At 36.3% G+C, this 22,208-nt stretch overlaps 1 protein-coding gene across 1 annotated transcript; it reads right to left on the bottom strand.

The window, feature by feature from the left end:
* Positions 1 to 1,129: 1,129 nt before the first annotated feature.
* LOC149018306 (ATP-dependent protease La (LON) domain protein) lies at positions 1,130 to 13,504 on the bottom strand. The gene is given in 11 exon segments (XM_089152601.1): positions 1,130 to 2,772; positions 3,903 to 4,066; positions 6,120 to 6,325; positions 8,057 to 8,505; positions 8,507 to 8,607; positions 8,698 to 8,799; positions 9,714 to 9,779; positions 9,875 to 9,987; positions 10,523 to 10,600; positions 10,688 to 10,770; positions 13,222 to 13,504. Coding segments are annotated over 11 exon segments (1,647 nt in total). The 5' UTR covers positions 13,344 to 13,504; the 3' UTR covers positions 1,130 to 2,609.
* Positions 13,505 to 22,208: the final 8,704 nt, after the last annotated feature.

The following is a 22,208-nucleotide window of genomic DNA, read 5'->3' as shown; positions in this document are numbered from 1 at the left end:
TCTTCAGTTGGTTTATTTATATTAACATAGGTTAATTCCAATTACTTAAACTGAGGCCTCTGAACTGGAAGCTTTTTGTAGATTTTTTTTAGTTGTTCTTAGTATTATGGATGGAAAACACAATCCTTATAGTAATCCTTGTGTCTGTGACTTCAGTTGTACCCTTATCAACCATGTTCGTCGAAATTTAAGGTAAACTGAGCCATATTAGTTACTGTTAATGACTAAAATAGTCATTCTACTCTGACCGGTCCGACCAACGGGTTCAATACAGTTGTCTCGACCATAGTGTTAATGGACGATCCAACCATCGTGTCATGAGTACCCGATCAGGATAAACTTCTATCATCTGCCAACTTCCTAGAAAGGATAAGTCAGGTAAAAGACTCTTTCTAGAGTTACTTTCCTAACACAATTCTTCTTAAAGTTATATTCGGAGTTTAACTCTGATATCTAAAGCTATATAAGCACCTCAGGCAGCTTTATGTAGTAAGTATTCATACTTTGTGTGATCAATTATTTGAATTCTATATTGAGTAGTTGAAATCATATTATTGGTACTAACTTGCTCGTCGGAGACGTACCTCGACCCCCCAAGATCGAGCTTGTATTTTGCAGGTTCGTGACAGAGAAGGACAAGCGAGATTCCGTATCAACAATTACTATAGAAATCTATCTAGCCTTGCTTGAGAAGGTTTCAAATCACAAATCAACTAATCCTTTGACCTTAATGCAATAATGAACACTTTATGATTAGAACAACATCTCCCCATTAGAGATGCATGCTTTACCCTCAGCTGCAAGGTTGGTATGGGATAATTCATAGTTAGGAAGCCATGTCCCTTTGAAGATGCATGCTTTACTCACAACTGTTATGTCGAACCAACTTAAGAAGAAAGGTATTTTTGTGATGAGACATAATGTTTAAACTTAAATAACATCTGACCCCATCCTCCTACCTTTCACTCTTTACACTACTCATTTATGTTAAATTCCATTATTGATTTTTCAAGAAGAGTTTCCCGCCTAAATGTGTGGTGCAAAGTTTAAAACAAGTATCATTATACGTTATCCTCAAGGGGAACTAATATAAGTTTCATCCTTAACCACTCCCACAAAAAAAAAAAAAACAAACAAAAATTATTTTTCTTTGATTTTAACAACTAAACATGTCAAATGTTTATTACCAAATATAGTATGAAAATTATTTAACTTAATTCAATCACATAGGTCATGATTACTTTTTTTTTCTTTTTTTTCTTTTTTTCGTTTAAAAAACTTCACTTCCATATACTTCCTCTTACAACCAAAGCAAGTCTAAAGATGTATTGATGGACTCCCAAACCGAATAAGGTGGTTAAATGAGAATGATGTCATGCTAATTGACAACTAAATCTAATCTCCACCACTCTTCCATGGAAGAAAGAATTAAGGAAATGGGTGAAAGCTTTGGGATCAAAGCATCTACCTCTCAACACTACAGGATGAACCATAAATAAATCTCTCCCTTAAATATGTAGCGAACAGGTGTGACAAAAACAAAATCTTCCAACCCCAACTCATAGAAGCCTCTCCCTGTGTGCTTGCTTTTCACCCATATAAGCTGGAATTTTTGTCTTTACCCACAAAAAAAAAGAAATTTGGAATTTTGGTGGCGTTGAACCACCCAGAACTAACAATTTTTTCATAAGACACTGTTTGGATTTGAATGTTGTCAGGCTTCCACAGTTTAACTCAACCAAATCCTAACCCTAATCCATGACCTGACTCTAACCCATACAACGGACAGAAACTTTGATTACAAATTTGTTAAGGCTCAGGGCAAGACAAGGTGAGTTTGCACAACCAAGACCAAATTTGCACCCCTATTTGGAGATAATGTTAAAGACACCGTTAACTTATAAGATTCCAATACTCAGTTGATCAAGAAAAGTCAAATCTATGTAGTCAAAAATGTGTTTAATTGTTGTGAGTAAAAATATTTATGAAATATGTTGGGATTCATAAGTTGTTATTCTATTCCTAGTTCCCAATTCCTAACGAGAAAGTGAGAGGCCAATATTTTAAAAAGAAAATAAATACTATATTAAAAAGAGATTTCTCTGAAACTAACAATATGGACCCTAACCCTAGTGCAACCTCAGTCTCAACAGATCTATTCCATCTACTTATCCTCCTGAGGCATCTGAACTTCAGCATTTTCCAACCAAAATGTTATGATTTTACAACTCGGTGATTCCCATGGTTATCTTGATTTTACAACTCGGTGATTCCCAGTGATGAGATGAGGTTTTGCAGGGAATTATGATCATATGCTCCAATGTTAAAGCAATTGCTTTCCATTGTGGATCTCATATTTAGTAGGATTGACAATTACAATTTACAAACAAAATTTTCTTCATTTCTTTTCAGAAACTCTAAAAGTAAAACCTAACCCATTATGCGTATCAAAAAATGGTTATCCACCTCTGGAACCATGTGAACCAAATGGCTTAACAAGTGGCCACATAACTTTATGTTCGGCACAACTGTATTCTTTTAGGGTATGAATCAGGTAAAACCTATATATACACAGAAGTAAATGATTTCAACATTAATACCTCTAAGTCTCAGGAGCCACCATCTGCAACTTGGGAGCCACGCGTATCATCGGAGACTTCGGAAGTCCTAATACCCCAAAATGATTTGGGCTTCATGTTCTTCTCAGTGGCCGTGAAAAGCCACCCCATGAATGATTCACAAGTGGCACAGACGGCACATGTCCAAGCATACCTACAGAAACAGTTAAATTAGCAGTCAATTAGCAACAAGAAATGATAATGGAAAACCCCATTATGACAGTAATGAAAAAGTCGGAAAATTTGTCACACAATTTGTGGACAACATTAGCTGCTAGTGTTCCTATGGAAGAGTAAATGCCAAGATAGTTTTGAGTATTTCCTCCCAGAGACTCTACTACCTAGTGGCCTACAAGGGTTTTGTTCAAGAAATACAAGACCACAAATTCTCATCACCCAATGTCAGCAGGTCAAGAAATTTGAGGTAAGTGAAGGTCAAATAGAATTGATTCCAACTCCTCCAGCAATGTCAAGTTAGGGGAAGGATTTCCTTGTTGAACTTAAGCAAGCCATTTTTAAGAATAATAGGAATAGCTGGAGCTCCCATACTAGTGAAAAGCCCCGCTCCATCTGAGCATCCAGATTAAGATTTTCAATAGCTTATCCTTACCATGCCTTTTCTCCTGCCTTAACTTCTTGCATGCAGGCTTCCAAACTCTTGTCCTTATTGTCTATGAAAATAATTTCTATTCAGGGGCTAATGGTTGGTTAGAAACAAGTAGGGCTGTTTATTTTACCCATCAGAACTCCCTTAATTATTAACATAAGGCTGTTCAACAGTGCTTGAATAAGTGGTCTGCTCTCCTTTCTCTTCACTTCTGACAACTTTCTCCTTTCTCTTCTACCCATACTTTTGGTCCACTGCAATGAATAACAGCTACGCATTGATAAAAGGGTCCAACCTGTAAAACTCAACCCAAGCTTATAGTAGACATGAGCCCATTACTGTGTTCTATCTGTCTACCATCTATAAAAGATTTTGATGGCGCACCTTAAACTAAACCCTAATTGCCATACCTAAGTTATCTATAACAGATTTCTTAATACTGAAAAATATATAGCAAACGATAACAAACATGAGTAAGCCAACAACTAAACTATACTATACAACTTTTAATTATACAAGTAGAGCATCATATTTGCCCAAAACTTCCAAGAAACTTCAAGTTCACAGGTTCCATATGATGTGCAATGACTAAAGCAGACAGTGGAGAAAATTATAATGTCAGGAAACAAAGTAATATGAAGTTCAAAAATAAGTCAAGAGACAGCTCAAAATCATACTTTGGGAACCAGCTATGCTCTGTGGATGCATGTCCATTTAGTGCTAAGCCATTCACTTTGTAGACAGTCATGATCTCGTGTACAAAACCATGTGGATTCGCATAAGCACCAAGGGGGCCATCACTAGACATCACCAACATATCACTTCGTTTTGCAATTATAGTCTGCAAGAACAGGAAATTTTGTTATGATTTGGAAAAAAAATAATCAAAACAGTATGTAAAGCCATATCAGCAAAGCACTCAAGAACGGAATCACAAAAATCTTTACTAATCAAAGCCTGCATAAAGGGCACAAGAAGATGATTATACAAGAAATTTTTGGCGTTCCACCTGTTTGTTTATTTAACACTACCATACTTCACCAAATTACTATTCTCCAATCAATAAATTGCCTTTTTCATGTTAACCACTTGTAAAAAGACTTAACTAGTATGCAAGACTTGAAGGTTCTACTGCACATATTTGTCCTCTCAGTGCAATAGCTTCGGAGCACGGTCTTCTGTTAGGTCCTCTACGGACAAGAAAGCCTCTTGTGTATGGCTCATGTAACTGAGAAAGTGCTGGTGTTTTGATGTTCCATACATGTTTCAGAAACTCTTTTGAGTCCTCTCAAACAAAACCCAACCCCCCCCCCCCAACCCAGAAGGGTGGAAAAAAATAAAAATAAATAAAAAAGAAAAAGAAAAAAACTGGATATTAAATGCCTATAGGGTTTTTCTATTTGTATTGAGCTCACAGGATGAAGACACTACACTACTGGTGTAGTCATTACTGGAACAACTCGCCAAAAGACATGTTGATTGGTTAATGTCCAGGCACTTCATCCACTAAAGTCGCAAGCTAATGTGACTACAGGACTGGAAGGCCCAATTTTCGTTGCCATGGACCCTATTGAGTGTCCAATGGCCAAGTACTAAAGAGTGATGACAATTTTGTAAATAGACCAAAGACTTTAAAAGAGGGGTGATGATTTAGTAACAAAAAAGAATCCTAAAAGGTAACTTTGGAAGGAAAATATGAGTTAGGATACAAGAGGGATTGTACTTAAAAAACAGATACAGGCTTGAAATGAAAGCATAAATTTGGGTAAAGGAAAAAACAGGGTACTTTTGAAAAACAGGAAATAAGTTAGGATTAGAAATAACCAAACCGAAGGATTGTCTTTAAAATTCAACATTTGATGAACACCAGTGGCAGTGGGAGAAATTCAAATTGAGAGAACTCTCTCAACAGGCCTATGCTTGGGCTGAAATTTCAGGTGAAGGCCACCGATAAAACTCTTAACAACTCCACCAAGTACCCCTCAAAATTGCAGCCTGGAATGGTGTGAGGAGAACCTAAAACAGGACCTGGAGATAACCTATAGAACCAGCAGTTATTCCTGGTTCAATCTCACAGCAAGCAGAGGCTTTAGGAGTGATGTTCTATAGTTTTGCATATGCCAGGTGTTCCCACATCCATAATATCCAGTTCAGATGGAATGCAAAAATTGGACTTCGAATGAAACTTTACTTAGGTCAACAATACTGCTAAAAGAGAAGAATAAAGTAGCAGAAAGGTATAGGAGAAACAAGCAGAGGGAAAACAAGGAAACTGGAGAAGAAAAGCTAAGAAATATGAAGATTAAAAAAAGAAGGGATGACAGGAAGATGGTAGCTACGAATAGGAAGATATTGAAAGCAAAGTAACAACCACCCAAGCAGCATTATATGCAACTCACCAGCATTGGCAAGCTTTGCAAGCTCAAGAAAACTTCACTCCATTCAATTTGTATGTAAATGAGTACATTCTTCCATAAATACAGAAAAGAAGCAAAGAATCCAATTTTAATAAGACTAAACTGGGATAGGAGTATTCTTTGTTTCCTTTGCATATTTATAGAAGCATTAACTCCAAATTGAATAGAATGAAGATTACAGAACACCCTACCAACCACTGTAATCAAAACCCAAGTTAGCCTGGTACTTTTTTGGACTTGAGGTTCCAGAGCCAGTCAGTCCAGCCAATTTAGTGTTACAGCATCACATACAACAAATACTAGGTTCCAAAACTACATAACAACTCCCATTATCCAAAACCAACCTCTTCCTTCAATGTAAAATTAGTGGTATCCTTAATTTCCAGTTTTAGCTTTTGCAACAGAATCATTCAAATGTAGGTTTAAGATTGCAATGATAATTAAGTGATACACATATATCTAATAAGACCATACTACCTGACAGTTCTTGCAGCGTATACGATCAAAACATTCAAGTAACTCAATTTCCCGACGCAATCTATAGGAAACTCCATCTATCTCTAGCAGTTCCTGCCGAGTAGATTCAGACAGAGGAATTTTGCTGGCAATACAGAATGATAAAAGGTCCGGCTTCTTTACAAGATCGTCCATGCTAGGAACGCGTACTATTTGTCTCCACATATCTGCAAAATGGTTGCTATCATTGATACAATTCAGAAATGATAAAATACAGTTACATTCCGTCAATTTATTTGTTTGGTTGGGGGTGGTGTGAGTTGGGAGAGGAGGGAGGCAATCAAGCAGAGATATCATTTTGTTTCTCAATGAACCGACTTTCTAACAATTAGCATTTTAGGTTCGAGGGACAAGGAAGAGAAGTGGGAGTTTTTCCAGAACCCATAATAAGGCAAATTTGACAAAACATCGGAAGAAAGAAAGCCTTCTCTATTTATTGAAAAATTTAGCCCAAGACCACAATATTTCCATGCACTAGCTATATTGAATCCAAAAACTTGAATGCTTTAAGCATTTCTGTTACTTTGTCTAAAAATATATCACTCAGGCACTATTATCTGCTGCATATAACTGTCATATTTCTAAGATGTAGGCCAATCAACATTCCATGTCCAAACACACACATAACATGCACCATGTTTCAAGATCTTGCTCTCACTGCCAAAGTCGCTCCCTAAAAGATTGAGTTGGGGCAAGATCTCTATGAGCTGGGATGTATTTTTTACTCTGCCAACTCGATTGACCATCTGGGTGGATATAATGTAGGAAAAAGGGTTTACAACATCCTATATTGTTTATTTTAGGCCTTTTGAACACAATGGCAATATAAGATTTATTTTAAAAAACCATGTCTAAATTAGAGATTAATTTCAAACCAATAGGTTGTAACTGCTACAATGAACTAAATGTCCAAAATACCCCATTTAGAGCACAAAATCTAGTCAAAACAAAAGTAATCAAAGCATACATTTCATAAATTCGGGGGGGGGGGGGGGGGACAACAACAACTTCAAGAGGTAAGCTTTCTATACCAAAACACAGGGGCAACTTTGAAAATTTTCCCAGCAAATATTGATTAAAAAAACCAAAATAAATCTACCCACTTGATCAAGTTCTAGTGATAACTCGTCTTGAATCAAATGAGGGCACTTTTATGCGTCAAGTTGAATCGAGATCTTGACCTTAATCCATCTCATCTTGGCCCCTTAAACCTCAGCTATTATATGCACCATCCTAACATTAATGGGAACCAAAGGCTACTGTCTAGAACATGTCATTTCATCTCAGGAAGGAAACAGGGGGAACCCAGATCTGCTTTGAGTAAATGACTGAATATGTTTGAGAATGTCTATGACACGTATCTATATGCAGCATCGTTGTATTAACAGGAATCAAAGGCTGTTTTTTAGAACAAGCAATCTCATCTCAGGAAAGGAATAGTAGAAACCCAAAAATATATGATAGTTTGATTCTGCTTTTGAGGCAATTGACTGGATAGGATTGGCAAATGAGTATGACAAGTATTTAGTAATTGATACAGGCATAAATCACAAATAGTATATATGATACTGGTGCCCAGTATGACCTGAGATAGATCCTCTTGGCGAGCAAGGATACGCGTTGTCAACACCATGTAGCTGAGTTTTTCAAGATTTCCAGGGCTTTGCTCTACCCTTTCACTTTCATTCTATTATCTCATTTCTTCATTCTAGTGTCCTTTGCTCCTAATTTCAGCTCCCTTTTTGAGTATCTTAATCTTTCCTAAATTGTTGTCGAAGGATCCGTGAAGCCTATAAATTTTGATGGGATAATGCGGGGTTGCTATATATGATACTAGAAAACCTATCAAGTGCTACATCTATCAATTACGGAACAAACTGTCACTCCAGTCACATTACCTGCAGCCCGCCAAGCAAGAAAATAGGAGTCATACATCTGGTAAACCCACTGGGGCCAAAATGCTCGTGGAGGTCCACGCAACCATTTTGAGTTCGCCCGTCGGTGTTCCTTCCTCCCTTTTCCAACTAGGAGCTGGTTACCACACACTTCACCAGAGCTGTTATTTTCACTACCTCTCTCAATCATCAAGTGAGTTGACCTCCCAGAGTCATAAGTGCTGGACCTCCACCACCAACTACTAGGGTTGCATTCAGACTCGTCATCTTCACTGCTTGTCCTTCCATCAATCCTATCATGCTCTCTGTGGGAATCAATTGCAGACTGATGCAGTCTCATTTCAGTTGGAGAAAGATCATTCTCAAAGCTATTCTCAGACATTGTTTCAGAATCATGGCCCCCATACCCACATCCATGTTGCTTGGAAACATCAGGACGAACTGGCCAAGAAATGCCTACTCCGTGAGTTGCTTACAGATGCTGTCTGTCCAACAGCATCCTTGGGTGTCCTCAAAGGAGAATCTTCCTGGATAACTTGGATTTCTGCATATGGCTGCAAATATGGTAACAGCTAACAAATCAGTTACATGAAACACATAAGTACCAAATCTCATGTCTGTCAGAAAATCAAAGTAATTCTTACAACTCCATCCACATCTATCCAAGGACGTCGTAGACGAAATCGCTGTTGACCACGAGTAACCACATTTAATGAACCATCCTCTAACCTGCGATACTTCCGAATCTGGGACATTGCATTGGAAATCTAATAAGCTGTTGGTAATATTACACAATTTAGTGAATAACCACCATAAGACTAACAGATAAATGCCACAAATCTTACCAAACCAGAACAAGATACCAAAGATAACACCATGAACTATGAAGTATGAACATCCAGACAGGATCACTTTATCTCATTTTCAGGAAAGGGCAAGGAAATATTTCATCAGTTTTTGTGGTTGACTGATTGTTTGCAGCAATGTTAACTTTAAGAAGTAACAATCTAAGATCACACAGAAAATCTTATTCGAAGTTTTTAAATGATGCTGCAATAGGCTGACTGCTATATACAAGTGGAAACTGAGTTAACAACCAAACTAGATTTTGCGACAATAGGCGCAAATCAAGCAGAAAACCTGGTGTAAAAATTGTGAATGATTTGAAGTACAGAAACCATTTTAGCATTCACAATAACTAGTTTCATTTGTCACAACAATCTATATTTGTCTATTTCTCTACAAAAACAGGCAGATTGTTGTATTAGGCTCCAGTATGAAAATAAGCCCACCACCTCATAAAAGCAAGATGCACATAGATATTGACATACTAATAGAGACAACAATTTGGCAAAAACGATAGATTTAGATTTATGACCCATCATTATGCCAGACCTCACTTATCCACAAGTTAAAATCAGACATTACTCTCTACCGTACTAGAGAAACCTTAAGAATTGAAAACATAAACTTCTCATGATTGTCATTGCCCTAATGACCAATTGCACCTTCTTTTGTGTTGGATTATTACAATACCACTTAATAATTATACTATCTATATCATAAATGCATTCTCACCACTCCACTTGCGTCAGTCTCACAAAGCATACCAATATTAAGGTTCAAGACACTACTGAAAATGTTTTCCTCAAATCTATACCTCAGCAGTTGTTCCAATGGAAGAGAACCTTAGCCTTGCATCATATGGATCCCTATGAACACGAACCTGTACCAAATTTTTAATCAATGTTCTACATTTACCGTTGAGCCGTTAAAGTCAGACTGAGAAACTTACGATATGTTAAAGAATAGATCACATACCACACCAATTGTGCAAGGATTATCGAGTTGGGTTAGTGCTCTGTCCACAGCAGCTATAAAACTAGGCTGAACAAGTCTCAGAGGAAGAGTGGCCTCCGGCAACAGAACAGCTCCTGATAACAAAAGGAAGAAAAAGCAACACCATGAAACTCCAAACAGAAAAAAGAGGCAAAAGTAATGAAGGGGAAAATATAAGAGCTCTAGAGGAGTGAGTGCAACAAGTCAATTTCTTGATACTCTCCAACAAATTTATCATGCCTTTTCAGAGGCAAGTCGATCATTCGCCAAAACTCGGCTTGTTTCCACATGAAACCCCACAATATGAAAATATTCAAGTAAAATCAAGTACCTAGAGAGTCTTGTTTAAGTTAAGTTTTCTGTTTGTTCCTTTGGGTTGTTAGCCCCGTCTTTGTACCGGAAAAAAAAAATCAAGTACCTAGAAAGAAGGGGGGGAAGAGCTTTTACTTGAATGGTTTTCTTTTTAAATGGATTTCATCTTAAGACAACAACTACTAAGGTTGATCACTAACCACAATACTGACATACAAATTCAGAATAATATTAAATAAAGGAAAATGGGAAATCACACCACAAGAGAGAGAGAGACATTAAAAAATAAAACCATTTTTTTGTGCCAAAACTAGTTACCTTCAAGATAGAACACTGGAAGGTTCAAGACAGCACCACCATCCAAGAAAGTTAGCCTGTGATGAGTGTCTTCCACATCTGTGAAGTACAAGTGAATCATAAAGCTTCTAACAATCAAAAGTAAAAACTTTCGGGAAACAAGCACCAGTGTCTCCGAGTGCCTACCACCAAGATAAGTATGCAAGGAAGCCAAATGTGTGTCATAGGTAAATCCACCACTTGGACCTTCTCCCCCATCTCCACGATTACTTCAATTCAACACCACAAAATTTAGGAGTCATAGATGGTAGTAGTGACAATAGAATAAAAGGTAATTTCACCAGAAAAGTAGGTGCATATATACTTGAAAACAATTCTCATAAGTTGCTATCAAAATTTAACCTTAAACTACAATAACTAAATTAATGAAAGTCTCGTGAGGATGGGCCTACGATGAATGCAAGGTTGCTCCACTGTGACCAAATTGTCATTTGGCTCAACACAGGAAAAGCCACTCTGCAAAAGCAGGAGTAAGGCTGCATGTATTCCGACCGCCCCCGACAGTGGCAGGAACCTTTTGCATGCGTAGCACCCTTTTTTCCTCATAAATCACACGACAGTTGCATAATTTCTCTACCTGATGAGTACGGAACAAGGTCTCACCAAGATCTCAGCATTTTCAAGGGCAGAAAAAAGACAGAAGACAAGTTAAGGAAACAGTGTCAACGTAAGATATCGGTACCTCAGTGAGATCTCTATATATTTTTACATTAATTCTAAGCTTTAACCCAAGCTGTCAAGGTGTCATCCAGTCAACCTTGTCAATTTAGGTGCCTGGTTGCCTTGACTGCCTAGTTGGTGTCAGCTTGCTCTTTTACCCTCTCCAACACCTTGGTTCGCCAACAGTAGCAACTATGATGATTTCTATCGCTAAACTATATATAGAATAGTACCTATTGGTATGCTGTAACCTACCAACCTGGGTCCAAAGTCAATCTCCTATTTGGACTTCGATATTTCAAAATCTGATAGGGCCATTGTTTTAAAAAATTTAAATGGCCCAAAATAAACTGTACCAAGTTCATGCACCAAAGGAGGTAAAACTTGCAATAAATAGCTTGGAGGCCACACAGTTGCGATAGTATTTATGTACTTGTCCAATGTTGAGAAGCATAGGAAGACTGTTTTCCTAACTCAGAGATAGGGCATGTCCTTGTAGAATTTTGGTAACCACTCCTTTCCTCATGATGGTTACCATTCTTTCTGTGTTTAGCTTTATCTAATTGAACAATAACTTCTATTTGCACGGTTCATGGCTCAACGAAACGATTGGTGGTGTATGTGATTCATCATATCAACATAAGTTGATTGATACATTTTATGTATGAAATGTTTAATTACTAATCCTAAACCTGAAAGAAAGGACTCATACAAATCGAATGCTTTGGTCTTTTTTGCGCTTGTGTGTGAAATAGACAGGTGAAAACACAAAGAGTGGCCAGTGGAATATTACAGCAGGAGTGCTTCTTTCAGCCTAAATCACATCATTGGATCATATTCAAGACTGAATGTACAAAAAGGAGTTGTCTCTACAGCACAACATCAGAAGGGCTTCTTACAGGCCAACTCACACCAGTGAGTCATATAATATAATTCAAAGTAACACAACATGTGTGCCATCTGTTTGTCTTCAGATATGGCATGGGATATACAGGGAAAAAACTACCAACTAGTCTTCAATCATTTCGATTCTGTACCTTCACATGCTCAAGTGACCACCATAATTGGTATCAAACCAATAATTCATACAAGATAGACCTTTTAATTGATAATTATCCCAAAGAACGACCCAAGTTTGATGTCAGTGAATTTCTTTGGATTTATATCTTTCAAGCCTCATTCAAAAGTTGGGAACAGAGGGAGGTGATCCGCAACTACAACTACCTATACCCTAACGATAACAAAACAGGGACAGTCTCTCTAAGGTAGCAGTCTTCGACACTCCTCATCTGCCCTGCACAAGCTCTAATCCATTACTCCAGATTTCATTCCTAACTACTTATTTTAGGTTTGACTTATTGGGCCGTCACCAATGAGCCACCTTCTGTGAACAAGGCAAAGTGCTGTTGAATACCATAAACTCCAGGAACAGAAAAGGTCATCTTAAGAACCATAAGCTTTTTTAGGACAGGTTGTAAGAACTAAATAAGCTGCTGCAAAACAAGAATTATATCAAGAACCACAGAGGACTTTCTATATCGAGCTATAGGAAGCACAGAGAATAAATGCCTTCAACAAGGTGTTGCAGACTGTGCAGCGAATAAGGCAATATGCCATGTTTAAGATAAATTTTCAACAGCAGGATTAGCCCCCCACATCTTAGTTTAATCCCATCCCAATTTTGAGTCACTATATTGAATATCCATAGAAAATAGACGCGTAAAGAGGCAAAACATAGTGGTTTACAATTTTCTTTCTGAGTTCTTGATTAAGAGATGTCAGGCAAAAGGAACCTGAAACCAACAAGCAAGGAATCTAAAGCATTATACAATGACTTGGAAAAGACAATAATTAATTTGATATTAAGCTGCCAATTGCGATCGTTATCTTGCTCAAAATCCGGAATTGAGAGCAAATTTATTTTATATTAAGGAACCAGAGAACACTTTCGGTGGAGGGGAAATTTAAAATTTGATAACGGAAAGAGACTATTGGCTTACTCAGAAGCGTCAGATGATGAGGAACGAGTGTCGTCGACTTCCTCGACCTGCAATTCCTCCATTTCAAGCTCCCTTATCTGCTCCATTTGAAGACGTTCGCTTTCTAATATGCTTCGTTCCATCGCCTTCGCTTATCACTGATGTCCGTGTGCTTGCATGACACAGAGACAGAGCAATAGAGATTTCCCTCGAAGCCTCTGATTTTGGGGAGAAGACGACGTGAGCAGAGACGCTGAATCTGCAAAGCGAACTGCAGAGAAACCCTTTCTCCCTGTCCACCTATTATTTTTTTTTTCTTTTTGGGCCCTTTACAAGTCTGTGTTTGGAAGTTGCGCGCGTGATTACGCCTTGGGAAGCTGAAAGGCCCAAACACAACTTAACTTGCTCGGGCAAAGCCCTCCAAAAGCCCATTGAGCCAGATAAATGGGCAATTGATGGGCTTGCAGATAGCCCCTCTAGCGTTCTTATTTTGTTGATAAGAAATGAAAATATTTTGAGAAAGAGACTCTAGATCGGGAGGATTCTCTCCTTGGAAGGGCTCTTCTAATGAGTTATAGGATTTTAACCACATTTAAAGACCTTTTTTTATAGAGGTTCTCCTTATGGATGAGTGACATCCTCAAGAGAGCTTTTATATAATTAATTCCGCCGAATAGATGAGAACCCAAGACCTCCCCGAGTGAAGTTGGGCCTTTAACCGCTTTACAAACCCATCATTGACACACATTAATATTTTAACTCAACAATTAAGATAAATACAATGAACGCCATTGAATTAGAATATTACATGTGGTAAAATCTTTTAGCTTATTAAGTATTCATTGGGAGACTCTCTTCGAGAGGGGCCAGAGATCGTTCTTGTATTCTAAATAGTTTAAAAATAAAATAAATAAATAAATCTAAAGTGTAGTCTACATGCATGCAAGGAGTGCTTTTGATTTTTTCATCCAATCCTTTCAACCCTTTTCATGTAGCTTTGGATAAAGATGGGGTGGACACACGGGGTTCATCCATGAAAAAATGGATAGATTTAAAATTTTCCTTTAACATCCGGCAAAAAGTAGATCGTTTGGTCTCGGGGTGAGTGAGCAATATTTTCACTTGTCTCATGAGATCAACCCATCTGGGTCCTCTAACACAGGGATGCAAACGTAATAGTTTACAAACCTAAAAAGTGCATATAATTTGCTTTAAAATAAAATGGAAAAAAAATATTGTTAAGTTGTGTACTAAATGGTAGCACATCTTGTGTCCTTTAACACAAGGGGGTTCTAGGCCTTTGGCTCGATTATTCCCGTGGTTCCTTACAAACTTCATAACCTCGTAAACTAGAATGTATTAGGATTAGATCTGTTGTTAGATAAAGCTCAAAGTTTTCTATTTTTTCAATCTCAGCATTGATGTAGCTTAGACCGTGTCATTCTGCCATAGAGATAGGCGTAATTAATCGAACTCATGACCTCATGGTTCCTTAAATAATCATCATTTGTCAACTAAACTATCTCCTTGGAATTTCATGGGTCAACCTCTCTTTTCTTCTTTTCTTTTTTTATTTTTCACTTTTGGGTAATGTATGAAATGATTTATCTTCATGTTAATTTCATGATCTGCAGTAGAGAACTCAGTTCCATTAAAATTTCTATCTTTATATTGAAAGCAAAGTAGTTTCGTAATAAACCTCCACACCCTTGAAATATTGTTCATAATATTTGTCTGTGCGGTGAAAGTGCCATATCTGAGAGAAAATGAATTTCTGATAAACAACCAACATTGACAAATAAACAAAATTTATAAATGCAAATTTCTAAAAACTACACTCTCTCACCATTTTGTGGAAAGGCATGTCTATGGCATTGACTAAATGTTCCTTTGCTGAACATGGAAAATGGATTAGACTCTGAAAACATAAAGTCACATAGTTGAAGTCATCATGTTCAATTTTTTTAATAAGAAAAAGGGAATCAAATAAAATTTCAATTTAAAAAAGAAAAGCCAAAGCGATTTTTCGTTTAGGCTCTCTTTCTGTTTTTTTCTGGGTTCGAGTTATTAATGAGTGGAAAAGGAAAATTCAATGGTTCCATAATCGGTAAGCAAGGAAAGTCTATATTATTGACTTACACCATGTGAGATACAATTTACACAAGAGACATTTAATTATAAAAATTTCTTGTGTCAATTGAAAATCATCTTTTACCAAAAAAAAATCCAATTGAAAATCGAGTTCCCACTTTAGCAGTTGGACCAGGTTCAATGTAAAATGGTCAATATTGGCAGTCATCCGGGTCTTGGTCATACAATGAAATTTGCTTCTCACTTGCAAAGGTGGTGAGTGACTGGTCTTAACACTCAAACCCATAAAAGGGCAAACCAAATGTTATTGGAAAATCTTGTTCAGCAGCGCAAATGAATAACCTGCAAAAAAGATGTTTGACCAAGTTAATTAAGGAACATCTCCGATGATCGAGTTAGAGGAAGCCATAGCTTTAGGAGAAGAAAATAACTTGTAGAGCTCTCAATACTAGAGAGAGCAACTCAACAGTGCATAACTGATAATGAGAAACGTGTGAATACTTATAAATCTTAGGAGAGGTTACATTAACTGTACAGTAATAGAATTCAAATAGAACTCTATAATTGTTACTACTTCCTGGGGAGATGAATCTTATCTGTTAATAGAGTATTACTTGATTGTAGCTGTAGAGTCCGATCTGAACTCTAACAGCAATTTGAAATACCTGACTTGATCGAAATTCTTATCCCTATATTTAAAGAGGTTGGGTATGATTCAAACAGTACGCATAGCTTAGTGCCTTCATCTAATTTTATTCATATCCCTATCTTTTATAATTTGTAACTCTGTAGATAAAAATCCGAGTTAAGTCCAATTATTTTTTGGGTAATTTTCATCTGGACCCCTAAGGTTTAGTGTATGTCATTTTTAGTCCAAAAAACTTGAAACTTTGCATCTGCCTCCCCTGTAGTATGGAAAAAGTTAATTTAAGGACAAATTATCACTTCTAGGACAAATTTGCCCTTATTTTTTTTTCTTAATTTAAATTTTTTATTTTTACATTTTACGGGATTAAAAGTTATTAATTTACAAAATCAGACCTTCCTCTATTACCCAATTCCCAAATCTCTGGTTCTTCTCTGTCATCAGAAGTGGTTAAAGGTTCAGTCGATTACAGAGGTCAACTGGTGATTGCATCCGAAACAGGCCGATGGGTATCTGCCGTTTTCATCATCAATAAGTGTTGATTAATTTCATTTCCTTTCTCTTTCTTTCTCTTTCTTTGTTTTGTTTCGATCAATTGAAAAATGATTAATAAGGTTTTTTTCTCTTCTGTGAAACAGATTTAACTCAGTTCATCAGCAATGGATCATTCTTCTGATTTATCAGAAACGGTTAAAGGTTCAGTCAATTACAGAGGTCAATCGGCGATTAGATCTGAAACAGACCGATGGAGATCTGCCGTTTTCAATCATCGGTAAGTGTTAATTAATTTCATTTCCTTTCTCTTTCTTTCTCTTTATTTGTTTCTCATTTGAGAAATTGAGAAATGATTAATAAGGTTTTTTTTTTATGTGAACGTTAATACTTGGACAGGGGTGTCTCACATGCTTCCTCTGTTTGGAGCTTTCGTTGCAGATGATTTTCTCGATCGATTTCAAACTATCTTCTTGGTTACACTCTTCTATGTTCTGGTTTCCCTCTCTTCCCCTCTCTCTCTCTCTCTCGCTCTCGCTCTCAACTAGATGGAGATTACGTTTCACCATTAATTTTCATTTCCTAATCTTCAACTAAGATTTGGAAAATAAAGATTTAGAAGCGGTAGAACCAGGGATTTGGGAATTTGGGAATCAGGTAATGAAGGAGGGTCTGATTTTGTAAATTAATAAACTTTAAACCCTTCAAATGTAAAAAAAATTAAAAATAAAAAAAATTTAAAAAATGAAAAAGGACAAATTCGTCATAAAAGTGATAATTTGTCCTTAAATTAACTTCTTCTATACTACAGGAGAGACATATGCAAAGTTTCAATTTTTTTGGACTAAAAGTGACATAGACCAAACCTCAGGGGGTCCAGATGAAAACTACCTTTATTTTTTTTATGCTGACTTTTCAACAGATATTTAAAGCCTCTTACCGGCAAAAGATGAAACATACCACCTGGATTGACAATGATGTAAATGACATGTAAAACGTGAGATTTAGCTATCAATATTTTTAAGAAAATTAGGCAATCTATCCCTGTTTGTAACTGTAGAATAGATTTGTTTTGTCCATCTTACTTCTGGATTTCCAAGAAATTTGGTGATTTGAAACTTGGGTTGCAAGATTTGCCAGCCAATGAGACAGCCCTCTTCAATCCAAAAAATAATAAAAAGAAGTGTGATATTTTCTATTTTTATGACTTGATTAATATCACAGTATCGAGAAGGAGACATGCAATTCTTGTCTATTCTATACCAACATTTTTAGAATCTTTAATGTTGGAGTTGTGCTCCAGTCTCTTTCTCTCCAAGAAATATGTTGGATTACTCTTTTTTGAGGTTGAGTCAAATCGAATATTAATGGTTGTTCGATGGATATCTCAGGTCATATAGGGAATTTAGGTGTTTTTCATGATGAAGACGCCAATATCTTATGCCCATTCTATATTTCTTTTGGGGTACGAACAAATTTTGAAATAGAAACAAAAGCTTTCATCTTGACTTAGAAAGGGTGTAGAGGCTGTAGTTTACAAAAATTTGGATCAAAAGCGACTCTAAAACTATTGTAGTGCTCCTTCAACGTAAGCATTTTTCATGGTGGCTTCAGCAAAGCTACAGTAAGGTAGAAGGATTCAAGCGTGAATGTCTATTGGCTAGCGCTGATAATAAATGCCCTAAGATGGGATGCAACTGGTAGGCCAAGATATTGGTTTTGTCATGAAGTTGTATTCCTATCTAGTGTGAGATCACACTATTTTCTCTACAAGGTTCTAGTAAGTTTGTGTGTATTTGGTGCAATTTTTGTTGCGGGATGAGTGACTTTGTTTCTTTGACATGTTGTATATAATATAAAATTATAAATTTTATTTTCTATCTTAATACAAATGACTTTTTGGCATGATCAATTTATGTATAAAATAATTATCTTTGTAGTGTATGTTTTCATGCTAAGAAAGCGTTATTTATTGTTTTGAATTGTGTGTGAACAGGCCAGTGTTAAAGTGATTTGGGTCAGGTGTGAATTGCTTGAAGAATAATAACCCTTTATCTTTTACTTGCAAAATTAAGTCACCCTATGTGCTTATCTTGTCCTGCTTTTTTTTTCAATTCTTTTTTTTTTTGCACACGAAAAAATTCATTCCGAAAGTCGGGGACCTCCCGTGGGCGGCGGTCCCGTGGTGGCGCTCCCCTCTTGCTCCCGCGGCCCCGCTCTCGGGAACTTGTCTTGTTCTCCGTGTCTCCCCGTTCTTGGGTGCTGTTTGCAATTCCAATCCAAAGTACTAGAAGCACCATGTAAACTGGAAACCACATCTTGATAAAAGACTCTAGAAGATTCCTGAAACACACATTAAAGATAAGATAAACATTTTCATCTTGAACTCTTTGATTTGGTGGGATCTTGAAGCTTTCTTTAACAAAATCTTATCTTTTTCGTACATAAAAAAAATAAAAAAATAAAAACAAAACAAAACAAAACAAAAAAAAACAAAACAAAACAAAACATATTACTATATCAATTAACTTATTACTTATAAAGCATCAAAAGCAAATAAAATTTTTGATCATTTCTAACTTGTCTAAATATTTTTTATATATACTCTCTTCTACTAGATCCATGAAACAAAGGATTAGATCCATATTACCAACATTTTAAGAAAACATCTTGTTTCTTCATGTCTCAAAAGTAGAGGTGTAAACGGACCAGATTCGGATCGGATAGTGGGATATCAATATCCGTATCCTATTATATTAGGACGGATTCGGATAATATCCTATCGGTTTTCGGAAGGATTCCGTCGGATTCGGATGATAAACGGATAGTTATTTTCTTAAGTAGATTTTTTTAAATGGGCATGAATATAGATTGAATACAAGTTTTCAACTACTTGTTTATTTCTTTACCTTTTTATTTGTGAGGCTTGTGTTAGAAATTTAAGAATTTAACAATTTTGGTAACTATTTTAGTAGAAAATATAGAATAATAATCACATATCATAAGTAAAATTTATAAAAATAAGAATAATAAATCTAAATAAGTAATTTAATCGAATAATTTAATCGGATGGATAATAATCGGTAAGAAATGGGTATACCATATCCGCATCCTATTAACAATCGGACAGATTTAGATACCCCTAAACGGATGCAGACGCGAATTTGTAAGCGAATTTCGGTTATCCATTTACACCCCTACTCAAAAGTCAAATATCAAAATCGAGGATCACCATATTTTCAAAAAACAGATGTGTCAAATTTCAAACCCGAAATACTCACCAACAATAGAAGATTCAAACTTAAATTTTTATTTTACCAAAAAAAAACCCTCAAATTTTTATGACATAATGTGGAAAGGTTTTCCACATGTTGGATTCAATTAGGTATGGATGTGGACGTGCAATGATAGAATTGTGGTTTTCACATTAAGGATTGGATGAAAGCAAATTACTTTATTTTGAAAGTGGTGGAAGACCATATATTTAAGATAGAAGAGGATAAAGGGCGTTGAAGTACGAATCACAATAAAGTTTACACGTGTAAAATCCTATTGGCTCTGTCAACAATAAAGTTTACACGTGTAAAAGCTTCCGTTTACTTTAGTGAGGCAATTACCCCTCTCCACTATCACGTGCTTCATTGAAATTTCTTACATCCATCTTTCAATGTCTTATGTTTACGTCTCCCAATTGAATTTATTTTCCATCGTTCCAAACAATTGGATTATTTTTGGGTTTGGGTCAACAATCCATTGCATCTGATGGTAGTGATAGTGATTCCTTTGAATTTAAATCATGTCTTTTGTAATTGGGTGTCCAAAAAAGTCCAAGGGTCATCTTTTTCTTGAAATCTATTGTGTGGGAGTCAATGCTATAATGAATTAAATTGAATTGCTGGGATCATTCATAAAAATGTGAGCTGTTCCAATAATTATAATTGTTAGGCTTAGGATTTAAGCACAAGATTGCTTATACCCTGAGTATCTAGTTTGAAATATTCAGATTATTGCTTTCATATAGTATTTATAGAACAACACTATGTTTTACGGTTAATTGAACTCTTGCTCCCCCTAGGGCTTATTACACCGTTAATGACCTATATTAGACCATAAGTTAGGTATAACTTGAATATCTAAACATAAGTTGGGTATGAGTATGACTATCTCAACAATAATAAAGGGAAATTCTCAAGGTCACCTCGAGTTACTTTCTATTATTAACATAGTAGTCTCAATTGGTTTTTATTTATTCAGTTCCAACCAAAGTTCGACATGTCGACTCGTGTCGCCGTGTCGGACTCTGGCGACACGGCGACACGGGCGACATGTCGCCAAAAGTCGCTCGACTTTTGGTAAGGGTTCGATGAAAAATCGAACCCCCGTTTTGGGGTATTTGGGGTCATTTTGACATGAAATTTGACGTGTAACCTAATTTGAGGCCAATAAACACATTGGGGGTGTTATTTTGACCTAAAACATCACCTAACCTAAAGTTTATAATTGGCACATGTCCAACTATATGCGGACAAAACTGAAAGTTTGGAAAATTCATATAAACTAATGTAAATATGCAAAGAGAACACAAATACACAAGTAGTAAAGAGATGTACTAAAGTTTACAATTCATTATACAACTATGTTGAGTATGGCTCATGCTTCACATATTGTTGCCGCGGATCGGGGTCCCGCTTTAGAGGCCCTACATCACTTTGGCAAAAGCGAACGAAAATCGGCGAAAAACAACGAAAGGTGTTATATATGGCGAATGTGCAATATATCGCCGATTTTCGGCGATATATCGATTTCGGCGACATATCGCCGCCGGGGCGTATGTCGCCGACATTTGGTAATGTTATCGGTGTCGGCGATATGTCGCCGACACAATGAACTATGGTTCCAACATGATCCCTATATTCTGAATTTCTATGTTTAAAAATACTATCTATAGACCATTATCTCCCAAATTTTATGAGGAAGAAGTCACACATGGTAGAAATAAACGAAGAAATGAGTTAAGCATTAGGTTTTTTACTCAAGGCTAGTTTTTTTCTTTTTGGAAATAATTAACTTGCTTATGTCAACACTTAACCGTGATTTTTAAAAGACACGGGGTGTCTAATATATTTTCACCCTATATAGGATTTGATTGATAAATTAGATAACTCAAGGAGTAGCATTTATTTAGGGGGTAACTCAAGAGTGGGAAATTTCTCATAATAAACCAATAATTGACTAGCTTATTTTTTACTAAAAAAATTGACTAGCCTTTTTGTACAAAACAGATCTCTATCCTAGAGTAGGGGTGTAAACGGACCAGATTTGGATCGGATAGTGGTAATACCATATCCTCATCCTATTATATTCGGACGGATTCGGATAATATCCTATAAGTTTTCGGACAGATTTAGTCGAATTCAAATGATAATCGGATAGTTATTTTATAAATAGATTATTCTAAATGGGCATGAATATAAATTGAATACAAGTTTTAGACTACCTGTTTACATCTTTAACATTTTATTTGTGAGGACTAGATTTGAAATTTAAGAATTTAGCAACTTTGGTAGCTATTTTAGTAAAAAATTAGAAAAATAGTCACATATCACAGGTAAAAACTTTATAAAGATAAGAAAAATAAATCTAAATAACTAACTTAATCGGATAATTTTATCAGACGAATAATAATCCGTAAGAAAGGGGTATACCATATCTGTATCCTTTTAGTAATCGAAACAAATCCGGATACCCCTAAACGGATGAGGATGCGAATTCGGAAGCA

Source organism: Hakea prostrata, chromosome 4, assembly GCF_041222555.1.
Source record: "Hakea prostrata isolate BN-2017 chromosome 4, UWA_Hpros_2, whole genome shotgun sequence".
Classification (NCBI taxonomy): Eukaryota; Viridiplantae; Streptophyta; class Magnoliopsida; order Proteales; family Proteaceae; genus Hakea; species Hakea prostrata.
This window is presented reverse-complemented; position numbering and strand designations above follow the sequence as displayed.